The 12,663-nt window shown below is 43.0% G+C and overlaps 1 protein-coding gene across 7 annotated transcripts in view; it reads left to right on the top strand.

Annotated features, from left to right (window-relative positions):
- The window catches only part of zfat (zinc finger and AT hook domain containing), a 113,263-nt gene that overhangs the window by 76,860 nt on the left and 23,740 nt on the right, over nt 1–12,663 (top strand). For all 7 annotated transcript variants that reach the window (XR_013498298.1, XM_078215799.1, XM_078215801.1 and 4 more), the window contains exons 9-10: nt 5,790–5,939; nt 9,274–9,447. Coding sequence is in view for 6 of the 7 variants with exons in the window: in XM_078215799.1 (XP_078071925.1) it covers nt 5,790–5,939; nt 9,274–9,447 (324 nt within the window). In the remaining variant the exon portion in view is untranslated. The remainder of the gene's footprint in view (nt 1–5,789; nt 5,940–9,273; nt 9,448–12,663) is intronic.

Raw genomic sequence — 12,663 nt, forward strand, 5'->3', positions numbered from 1 at the left:
GTAAGTTATCACATCTGCGCCACTGATAAGTCTTATTGTTTAAATGATGAATAAAGTTGGTCCCTGAACTGAAGTGGGTTACACTGTTTGGTCTGTTACTACATGCATTCAAGGTCATATTAGTAACTTGAGATAGAGTCTTGCATTGTGAGTTAAATGCATATAAATCCAAGTTGGGTGACACTTGCAAGGTTCAGAGATCCATTTTTCATTAACTGCCTGTTTCTTCACGGGACAATATCATAGTTCATTAATTTTATTGGTAAAGCCTATAAACTCTAATCTGTTATTTAAAGAGGAAGTATCTTTGCTTCATCATGAGTTGACTAATTCATTCATCTAATACAACAGTGAAGATAGCTGGATTTATCTTCGGTATCCTTAGAATAAAGAAGGGAAAATAATTCAAGCTTTCTACTCCTGATAACATCTACTGGAAATGTGCATGTCCAGGTATTGGGAGGAAAACTCAGGTTTGTCTATAAATTCAAATAAATTCACTCATGAAGAATGGCCACTTGGGGTCCCAGTGGATTGCAAACAGCTTCAAACTATACCCCTACATATGCCATAGCCGTCAAGAGAGTGTTACAGATGTTCTGGTGACTCAAGCACCTGAACAGTAGCCAGCCAAAGAAAATTACACTACCCTGAATGTTAATTAATTTATCAAGTTACTGAGTTAACATTGCCTAGTGTTCCAACCCAGTACATGAGCAGAAGACAGCTTCAATCAATACAGATGGCATTTAACTAAGGAATCTGTGTCATGCCAGCAGTTATCTGCTCTCATGTGATGCTTGCACTATTTTCCTATTGGGATACTGATCTCTTGGTGGAGCTTTGTTAGGCTCTCATCAACTTCAGTGCCTGATCTGTTACAATAACATGGTTGTTGTTATTTGGGGCGTGAGTGAAAGTCATGGAAGTCCCAGTTGGTCCAATCATATATGGACGTATGATTTAGGAGCAGGAATAGGCCACTCAGTCCCTTGAGCCTGCTCCTTCATTCAGTAACATCAGGGCTGATCTGATTGTAACCTCCTGCCCAATAACCTTTCACTTCCTTGCTCCTCAGCAATCAATCTATCTCTGTCTTAAAAGCATTAAATCGACTGCCTTTTGAGGAGGAGAGTTCCAAAGATTCACTATCATCTGAGAAAAGATTTCATCTCATCTTGGTCTTAAATGGGCAACCCCTTATTTTTAATGAGTGACCCCTGCGTGATCCAGCATTGTTAAGCATTATGGTTGGCTGTTGTGTGCCGTTCAACTTCCCAAACTTGTTTTTCTAAACAACTGGAATATGTAGGCTCCCCTTATCTGTACGCAGATCCTCTCAAGGCCTTCTGTATCTCTGATGTGTCCTCCTTTTTCACAATTCTATCTACCTGCAGTCTTTGACCACTTGGTTTAATTTTTCAGTCTGTGAATTTGCCTACTTTCTCCTTATCACTTGTTTTTGCGAAACAGAGGCGACACAGTGGCACAGTGGTTAGCACTGCTGCCTCACAGCTCCAGGGACCCGGGTTCAATTCCCGTCTTGGGTCACTGTCTGTGTGGAGTTTGCACGTTCTCCCCGTATCTGCGTGGGTTTCCTCTGGGTGCTCCAGTTTCCTCCCACAGTCTGAAAGATGTGCTGGTTAGGTGCATTGACCCAAAACAGGCGCCGGACTGTGGCGACTAGGGGAATTTCACAGTAACTTCATTGCAGTGTTAATGTAAGCCTCCCTTGTGACTAATAAATAAACATTTTTAACTTTAACTTTGCTTGAAACTTCTCAAAGGTATTTCAATGATTTCAGCATGTTGCTGCCTTTTTGTTTAAATTGACAATGTACACGTTTGTTAAAAATCTTCCCTTTGTGGGAAAATCACAAAGGATGAAGGAATGGCCGAGACACAAATGAATACTCTACCTCACTGTTCACAGATCAGCCATAAAATACAGCATAGAGGTGGCACACTTCAAATGATGATCCTTTTAAAAGATGAACTCATACTCTCTGATTTAACCATGGCAAAGAATTGACAGGGAAACTTTCCAAATTTTCATAGAATCCCTGCAGTATAGAAGGAGGCCATTCGGCCCATCAAGTCTGCACCGACAACAATCCCACCCAGGCCCGAGTCCCGTAACCCCACATATTTTCCCCGCTAACCTACGCATCCTGGGACACTAAAGGACAATTTATCATGGCCAATCAACCTAACCCGCACATCTTTGGACTATTTTGTGACCATTTTCTGGGAGAGGAAGAGAGAAAATGAATTCAATTTTCACCTTTGCCCATGAAGAACTCCCAAGTGAAAAAGAATGCATTGGCATGTGGATTGAGAATTAAACTAATGTGTCACTCTGGAATGAGAGACTGACTTGACTCCTGAATGGTCAAAAGTGGAGCTAATGAGTGATTGAAACACTTTTGCAATTCCTGATTTGGACAAACATGAGACTTCATGAAACAAGCAGCAGGATACTTATTTACAGAGTGTGGTTGTTGAGCAATTTGGCTATCTTTAAAATATGGCTACGAATCTTACCCGAACGTGGCATTAATGTGTTTTCCCCTTTAAGAGTAAGGGCAATAAGAAGCACATTGACTCAAAGTTGGGTGTGAGGAAGGGGCACGTGTAATTTATATTTCGCTGTGTGGACTAAATATTTTAATCACTTTTTTAAAAATTTAGTCAAAGTTTTTTGGCTATCTCCTCAGCTGAATGTAATAATGCCTTGTTGGTGCATGGGTGCAAGGTGTGCCACAGTCTCCAGTAACTTTATGTAGCTTGAATCAGTGAACCAATGACAATTAATTAATTTTAATTTTCTCTTATTATTTTTGGCATTCTGAATATTGTTTCCACGTTAAATTCTAGGTTGTGCAATTTCAAACCAGTTTTTAACTGATTTAACATAAAAAGGAACGTGATGCACACTCATGAACCAGCTCACAAAAGAATGTTCGATGCAATTGCTGCTTTCAGTTCCCTTTAGTGCACATAGAATCCTAGAATCATAGATTCCGACAGTGCAGAAGGAGGCCATTCAGCCCATTGAGTCTGCACCGACCACAATCCCACCCAGACCCTATCCTCATAACCCCATGCATTTAACCTAGCTAGTCCCCCTGAGACTAAAGGGCAATTTAATATAGCCAATCCACCTAACCCGCACATCTTTGGACTGAGCCACCAACTTCCATCGTGTTATATAGGTGCGTCAGAGCAGTGTTTGATTCTGTCGCCTGAGAATACAGTGGTCATTAGAAGGTGGTAAACAGAGCAAACTTTTGATGGTTTTTCCACCTCAGTGGGTATATGGGGAACATTATGCTATAGATGTCACTTTTCAAACAGATATTTTGATCTAAAGCAGATCAATAAAGGCCTCCTGTCCAATTCTTGAAGAATTCTGTTTTGTAAAAAATGTCATTAGACCACTAGGCGAAAAACTCACCAATACAGTGCCCATTTTGCAGACGCTAGATGGCCTCCAAAGCATCCAGTGTGGCGGTAGGCAGCATTGCACATTTCTAATTGAAGTGCTCTGCCCACCATATAACCTAAGGTGGTGGCGCTAGCATCAGGAATACACGTCAAGAAAATTCAATTGTTGAAACAGCATATTCATTGTGAACAGTGAGGAGGATACTGTCGAACTTCGAAAGGCTGTAGACGAGTTGGTGGAATGGGTAGACAAGTGGCAGATGAAGTTAAATGTGGAGAAATGTGAAGTGATTCATTTTGGTAGGAAGAACAGGGAGAGACAATATAAAATAAAGGGTAGAGGGGATGGAAGAGCAGAGGGACCTGGGTGTACAAGTTGATATGTCATTGAAGGTGGTAGGACAGGTTGAAAGAGCAATTAATAAAGCATAAAGTATCCCAGGCTTTAGTAATAGGGGTATGGAGTACATGAGCAAAGAGGTTATGTTGACCTTGTATAATACACTAGTCCACCTCAGCTGGAGTGTACATTCAGTTCTAGGAGCCTCACTTTAAGAAAGGTATGAAAAGATTAGAGAGAGTGCAGAAAGGATTCATGAGAATGGTTCCAGGGATGAGGAACTTCAGTTCTGAAAATATATTGTGGAAGTTTGGAATGTTTTCCTTAGAGCAGAGAAGGATGAGAGGAGATTTGATGGAGGTATTCAAAATCATGAGGGGTCTGGACAGAGTAAATAGGGAGAAACCGGACCCACACATGAAAGAATTTGGAATGAGAGGGCACAGATGAAAAATAATTGGCAAACGAAGCAAAGGTGACAAGAGGAAAAACATTTTCATGCAGTGGGTCACTAAGGTCTGGAAAGTACTGCAAAAGAATTTGATGGATGCAAGTTCAAATCAAAGCATTCAAAAGGGAATTAGACTGTTATGTGAAAAGGAAGAAGATACAGGGTTACAGGGAGAAGGTGAAGGAATGGCTACTAGGTGAATTGCTCATTAGGAGATTCCATGCAGACGTGATGGGCCAAATGGTCTCCTCCTGCGCCATAACAGTTTTGTGTGATATTAAAATCACTGCCCTGAATTTTTAACTTTCAAATGCTTTGCTTGCCACTTTCACAGCACAATATGATCATCACTGGGCAGCAAGGTCCCCATAATTGTGAATATAGAGCATGGAGAAAAATATAGCCCACATACCCTCAACATCCCCCTCACGCCACCTCCCTGCCAGCCACCGATTGTTCAGACCCAGCCACCATCACCCGAGCTCAGCCACCGCTTGCCATGGCCCAGCCACAAATTTGATCCACTCCCCTCCCTGTCGGCCTACCTCCCCTCTACCAGCAATTCCACTCCCAATATCAAGAATGCTTCAGCATTTAGGTGCAAAGACTATACCTTCATAGAAACATAGAAAACTACAGCACAAAAACAGGCCCTTCGGCCCCACAAGTTGTGCCGAACATATCCCTATCTTTTAGGCCTACCTATAACCCTCCATCCTATTAAGTCCCATGTACTCATCCAGGAGTCTCTTAAAAGACCCTATTGAGTTTGCCTCCACCACCACTGACGGCAGCCGATTCCACTCACCCACCACCCTCTGTGTGAAAAACTTCCCCCTAACATTTCCCCTGTACCTACCCCCCAGCACCTTAAACCTGTGTCCTCTCGTAGCAGCCATTTCCACCCTGGGAAAAAGCCTCTGAGAGTCCACCCGATCTATGCCTCTCAACATCTTGTATACCTCTATTAGGTCTCCTCTCATCCTACGTCTCTCCAAGGAGAAAAGACCGAGCTCCCTCAGCCTATCCTCATAAGGCATGCCACTCAATCCAGGCAACATCCTTGTAAATCTCTTCTGCACCCTTTCAATCTTTTCCCCATCCTTCCTGTAATGAGGCGACCTATATCCTGCAACTAAATTTCTCAGCTCCAGTGTTACAAAGTCAGCCACAATTCAAGAGTTCCAACGGTCTGCAGAGTATTTTAAATTAAATTCCTTTAGCCTTTATCTTAAAAATGCATTTATATGAAATAAGGATCCATTTGGTACATTTTCATTTCAAATCTAATTTGCTAACAATTTTGAATACTTAGTTCAGTAAAGTACACTTTTTAAACAGCCTTTGCCAATTTAAAACACTCTACTTCCTCCATCTGAAACTTTTTCTGACTCAGGTGAGGCGCCCATTATAAATTTTCAGTAATTCTTCATTAAGTGAATTTCCCATTTTGTACACATCTACCTCTTAGTCATACAGCATTTTAACTTGAAAGCTGTTGCCCAACATGCCACCAAGCCACTCTCATCTAATTCTAACATCTATTTGCAGAGGTCCCTATGAGCACTATCTCGGAGATTCTGGGCAAACGAGTACAACTAAAAGGGTTGATTGGAAAACGAGCAGTGAAATGTCCTTATTGTGACTGCTATTTCCGGAAGAATGGTACTGACCTGCAGCGTCATATCTGGGCACATGAAGGTATGAATGCACTAGCACACTGAGTGTATTACTTAACAAGTTCTAACACACCTCCCCTATCTCATCAGTTGGTGCTAGACACTGAACGGCACCAAGCTATGGAAGGGCATATGATAATGATTAAAATATAGTAGCTGAATAAAATGAAGTATTGCTGAAAAAAAGAGACATGCAATTGAAGCTGTTCATCTTGCACTCATCAGAGCAGACACAAGAATACCAAATTTCAAAGGGAGCAGCAGTTTATACTGCATGAGAAAAGGGTGCTGATTGGTTTGCAGATTAACTCTGATTGATCGATGTGTTGCCGTGGAGATTGCACTAGGGAACCGCTATCCTCCAAACTTTTGTTTTAATTCAAAATAGACAGGCCAGCTCTGATTAATTGAGGTCTTGCCATGGGGAATGCAACAGGATACCATTATCTCCCATGCTTTTATTTAACTGAAAAATACGCAGTGCTTGTTGTAAGAAGACAGGGCCCCGAATATGGATCTATATAGTTTCTGGAAAACTTAAGTGAACCACATTGCAGGCCTGTCTGACAATCTGTGGTGATAATCCCTTTCAAAGATCCATCTGCAGAGTAAGAGTCACAGGGAGCAGGGTGGGGAAGCATCCTGATGAGCTCAAGTTTCTGTTCTAGAACTTTCTCGACAGCTGACCACAACCATAAGACTACAAGCCCCTGTATAACCTTTGCATGTAAATAAATGTGTTGTCGTTTTTCCCTTAACTGGTGAACAAGAATTATTGCACAAACATAAATTGGTTGTTAGTGTAATTCTTAGCACACTCAGGATTGTTTCGTAGGTGCTGTCTAATCACAGAATCACATCTAATACACAATGTTCTGAGGTCTGCAACACGGGCTGGTTGAGTATGGTCAATACTTTGCCTGTTGCAAAACATCTAAAGTGACATGCTGTTTGATACAGTTCACCAGTTAGTGGGATATACAGCCCACATACCTGGCATCACACCAGCACTGAAAATCACATACCACAAAGTTCATTTGTGTGGTAGGCAGAACATCTTTTTGGCTCGATGGCAGCATCCTGTTAGTGGGGAATTCCACTTGTGTTGCTACTGATTTTTGAGCCATCCTACCCTTCCAGGGTAGTTTGTGGTAGATTGGGCAATAGCTCAGCCAATCAGACTCCACTTGCTAACCATTTCTCATGCAGTATAAACTGTTCCCTTTGAAATTTGATAATCTTGCGTCAACACTCACGAGTGCAAGATGTAAAGAGTCTGGGACATTGGCTGTAAGATATGATTTGGTGGGCATAACTGTGATGGGCTCTTGCTTGCAAGTGACATTCGAGCCACACAAGCGGCAAACAATGACCATCTCGGAGCAGCACAGTGGTTAGCACTGCTTCCTCACAGCGCCGGGGACCCGGGTTTGATTCCCGGCTCGGGTCACTGTCTGTGTGGAGTTTGCACATTCTCCCTGTGTCTGCATGGGTTTCCTCCGGGTGCTCCCACAGTCTGAAAGATGTGCTAGTTAGGTGCTAAATTCTCCCTTGGTGTACCCGAACAGGCACCAGAGTGTGGCAACTAGGGGATTTTCACAGTAACTTCGTTACAATATTAATGTAATCCTACTTGTGACACTAATAAATAAACTTAAAAAACAAGAGACTCTAGTTATTGCCATTGGCTAGAAACTGAACTGGACCCAATCATATAAAAGCTGTGGTTATAGAGCTGGCCAGAGGCAACTTACCTCCAGACTCTACAAAGCTTGTTTACTATTTGCAAGGTGGAAGTCCGGAGTGTGGTGGAATACTCCTCAGTTGCCTGGATGAGTGCAGCTCAACAATACTCAAGAATCTCAACATCATCCAAGGCAAAACAACCTGCTTTATTGGCACACAGTCCACCACCTTAAACACTCACTCCCTCCACCACTGGTGCAGTGTGGCAGCAGTGTTTACCACCTACAAGATGCACTGCAGAAATTTACCCAGGCTCCTTTGACAGCACCTTCCAAATCCATGACCTCTACTAACTAGAAGGAAAAAAGACAGCAAATGCATGGGAACAACCATCTGCAAATAACACACCATCCTGACTTGGAAATATATCACTGTTCCTTCACTGTTACTGGGTCATGGTCCGGAAACTTTCTTCCTAACAGCACATTGGGTGTAATTACACCTCAAGGACAGCAGCAGTTCAAGAAGCTGAGAATATAGCCACCATGAAAGAATAAAGTTAATAAGAACACACCCTCAACGAATTCTTGTCTATTGAAATTAGAGGCAAATAGTGATTCTACTGCAGAAAACATGCATCTTATATATAAGTCCCCACTTAACGTCAGCTCACTTAACACTATTTCACTTTATCATCATTAATAAAGTAGTGACAATATATCCATTTGACGTGCCAGTTTCACTTTAACGCTGTTTGCAATAGAATTCGTCTGATGTTCCCTGTCTGCTCACGTGACTTTTCATGCAGTGCTTCCGTTCTTGCCCACAGTTCCTCTTACTCCAATTCAAGGCCTTTCCGACTGCCGGCCTTTCTGACTCCCAACCTTGCCGACTCCCGGCCTCTGCTTTTGCGGCTCTCATCCTGCTTTGGTTCTCAGGGTCTGTTCCTCAGTGGCTCCTGACCTAGCTCCTGCTACTGGCTTTGCTTCCGAACTCGCACTGAAATCATGGACGGTGCAACTAGTCATTGGACTACAGCTGATTCCTGCACTGACCTACTTCTGCCACTAGCTGGAGCCTGGTCAATCTAAAATTAGTGTACTGAGGCGAATACTCATAGAATCATAGAATCCCTGTACTGTACTTAGAAGCTGGAATCGGAAACAAAAACAGAAAATGCTGTAAAATCTCAGCAGGTCTGACAGCATCGCTGGAGCGAGAAAGTGTCATCAAAACTCAAAATGTTAGCACTATTCTCTCTTCACAGATGCTGTCAGACCTGCTGAGATTTTACAGCATTTTCTGTTTATGTTCGAGTACCTTAACTTATTTAAAAAGATTGTAGTTGTATTTTTTTCATATTTAGTGATATATTTTAATTTTCAAGTTATTTCGGTTAGGAATGCACAGTGCTACATACATATGGGACTGCATTTCAGCTTGTAGACTGGTTTTTCTGGACCAGGTCCAAAGGAATCTAACTCTGGCTAACATTGATTCCTGTGGGAACCACTCAAAGTCGGGATCTATAGGACCACAGCCAGAACTTTAAGTGAAGACTTACTGCAGCAATATGGTATACACCTGAATCAATACAGAAGATTTGTTTATATATTTGTCTTTATGTGGCATACGTATTAAATGCCGATCACAATTTCTCAAACCTCCAGGAGTAAAGCCATTCAAGTGTTCAGTTTGTGAGTATGCCACACGCAGCAAGAGCAACCTGAGAGCCCACATGAATCGTCACAGCACCGAGAAGACACATCTCTGTGACTTGTGTGGAAAGAAGTTCAAGTCGAAAGGCAGCCTCAAGAGTCATAAGCTGTTGCACACCGCTGATGGTAAGTAATGTCACACAGCAGAACCCTTTGCTGCCTGCCTATCTCCTATTCAGCTACGAACCTTCCAAGTTGCTCACTAACCTAAAATCCCTTGATTGGATATTATCGCCTACAATGAACTGAGATGCCAGAGGATAGATGGAACAAAGAACATTACAGTGCAGGAACAGGCCCTTCGGCCCTCCAAGCCTGCACCAACCATGCTACCTGACTTAACTAAAATCCCCTACCCTTCCGGGGATCATATCCCTCTATTCCCATCCTATTTAAGTATTTGTTAAGACGCCCTTAAAAGTCACTATCGTATCTGCTTCCACTACCTCCCCCAGCAACGAGTTCCAGGCACCGACCACCCTCTGTGTCAAAAAATCTTCCTCGTACATCTCCTTTAAACCTTGCCCCTCGCACCTTAAACCTGTGCCCCCTAGTAATTGACTCTTCCACCCTGGGATTGGTCTTTGGACTTCATTAGTATGCTTGATGCCTATAATGGTTGCCTCTCGACAGGCAGCTCCACCAAGCGAAGACATCAATGTTGGGCCTTCAAAACTGCTAGAGGACTGGACCAGAATGTCATCGGTTAAGCAGCTTTCATCAATATTATTTTGTTATGACCATGTGGGGAGAGGTAAAATGACTATTGACTGTGATTGATTGGACCGTGTGAGTGGATTATGAGTGAGGGAGTGCTTCACTGTGAAAGTTAGGCATGTGGTTTATTTTTAAAATGACTCCCCTATCCTACCACTCCACGTTTGACCATGTTATTTTCTGAATTTATAAGGATGAAGATATTAATTCAATGTCTGTCTTTAACCATTTACAGGAAGAAGTCTCACAACACCAGGTTAAAGTCCAACAGATTTATTTGGTAGCAAAAGCCACTAGCTTTCGGAGCGCTGCTCCTTCGTCAGGTAAGTGGGAGTTCTGTTCACAAACAGGGCATATAAAGACACAAACTCAATTTACAAAATAATGGTTGGAATCCATATACACAGGATCTGCTCAGATGAGGAGGATCACAACAGACACCTCCAGACGCTGAAAGATGCCCTCATAAGAACAGGATATAGCTCTTGACTCATCGATCGACAGTTCCGACGCGCCACAGCGAAAAACCGCACCAACCTCCTCAGAAGACAAACACGGGACACGGCAGACAGAGTACCCTTCGTCGTCCAGTACTTCCCCGGAGCGGAGAAGCTACGACATTTTCTCTGGAGCCTTCAACATGTCATTGATGAAGACGAACATCTCACTAAGGCCATCCCCACACCCCCACGTCTTGCCTTCAAACAACCGCACAACCTCAAACAGACCATTGTCCGCAGCAAACTACCCAGCCTTCAGAAGAACAGTGACCACGACACCACACAACCCTGCCACAGCAACCTCTGCAAGACGTGTCGGATCATCGACACGGGTGCCATCATCTCACGTGAGAACACCACCCACCAGGTACACAGTACATACTCTTGCAACTCGGCCAACGTTGTCTACCTGATACGCTGCAGGAAAGGATGTCCCGAGGCATGGTACATTGGGGAGACCATGCAGACGCTATGACAACGGATGAATGAACACCGCTCGACAATCACCAGGCAAGAGTGTTCTCTTCCTGTTGGGGAACACTTCAGCAGTCACGGGCATTCAGCCTCTGATCTTCGGGTAAGCGTTCTCCAAGGCGGCCTTCACGACACACGACAATGCAGAGTCGCTGAGCAGAGACTGATAGCCAAGTTCCGCACACATGAGGACGGCCTCAACCGGGATCTTGGGTTCATTTCACACTATCTGTAACCTCCATGACTTACCTGAGCTTGCAAAATCTCACTAATTGTCCCGGCTGGAGACGATACACATCTCTTTAACCTGTGCTTAACCCTCTCTCCACTCACATTGTCTGTACCTTTAAGACTTGATTACCTGTAAAGACTCGCATTCCAACCGTTATTTTGTAAATTGAGTTTGTGTCTTTATATGCCCTGTTTGTGAACAGAACTCCCACTCACCTGACAAAGGAGCAGCGCTCCGAAAGCTAGTGGCTTTTGCTACCAAATAAACCTGTTGGACTTTAACCTGGTGTTGTGAGACTTCTTACTGTGTTTACCCCAGTCCAATGCCGGCATCTCCACGTTTTAACCATTTATGCTCTGATTGCAAGTCCTGACAGACATTCTTGAACATAAAATGCTAAAGGAGTTAGTTTTATTTTTCCAAGTAACCTTGAAATTTCAGTGCAGTTGAAGCTGATGTAAACTTCAATTTCTAGAGACAAATCTCATTTGAAACGTAATCCAGCTTTTCCAAAAGTCGATGACTTTTATTTGAAAATTCTCTGGGTGGAATTTTCCCCTCCCACCCCCCCACGGGAATCGTACCAGGCGGGAGGTAGACCATGCAAAGGTCCATTGACCTCGGGTGGAATTTTCCGGTCTTGGGGCAAGCACGGCCGGAAAATCCCGCCCACAATCTCTGCTCTGGATTTCAAACTGTAGTGGAGATAGGGAATTGAACTTGAGAGAAAGAGGGGAGAGTATAATGATTACTGATTCATTGGCAGATCACTTCCAGATTCCTCTTTTGGAGCTTGGGTATTGTAATAAAGGACATTACAAAATGGTTATTCTAGTCACAAGACCTCTCTCTCCCCATAATGATTTCAGAAAGAAAATGATTTCAGCTTTCTAGACCAGACCAGGTAAGGGCAGCTGACTTCCTTCCCGAAAGGATAGACCATGGCTATTATTTTATGGCCTAGGTGATCAAATTCTGTAATGTCACAGCCATTAACTCCTGAATGATATGTCCTCCATCTTGATGAGATGAGAAGGGCACCTTCCCTATAGCTAGAGACTTTCTGTCTCTGCTTGAAAGGTAGCTATATAGACATGCAAGTGATAAGAACCCTACAGTTTCAGTTCACCTTTTGAAGACGTTTTTGGCGTCAACAGGTGTGAAATGCCAGAGGACAATGTCTTAATCATAATTCACATTGGAAACTTCCAGAAACTGGCCAATTTGGAATACATGGTGCTCTGTGCAGCCATCTTATTTCAGTGCCTGTGCTTGCTTTTTAAAAGTCCTTTTAAAGCAGTTGAATATATATTTGATCAGCCAATGAAATTATAGATTAAAATAACACATGCACACATCACATTATCCTGACAATTTACTGGAAGGCAAGTCCCATCACATACCAACATCAATGATATT

The sequence above is a fragment of the Mustelus asterias genome, chromosome 7, assembly GCF_964213995.1.
Source record: "Mustelus asterias chromosome 7, sMusAst1.hap1.1, whole genome shotgun sequence".
NCBI lineage: Eukaryota > Metazoa > Chordata > Chondrichthyes > Carcharhiniformes > Triakidae > Mustelus > Mustelus asterias.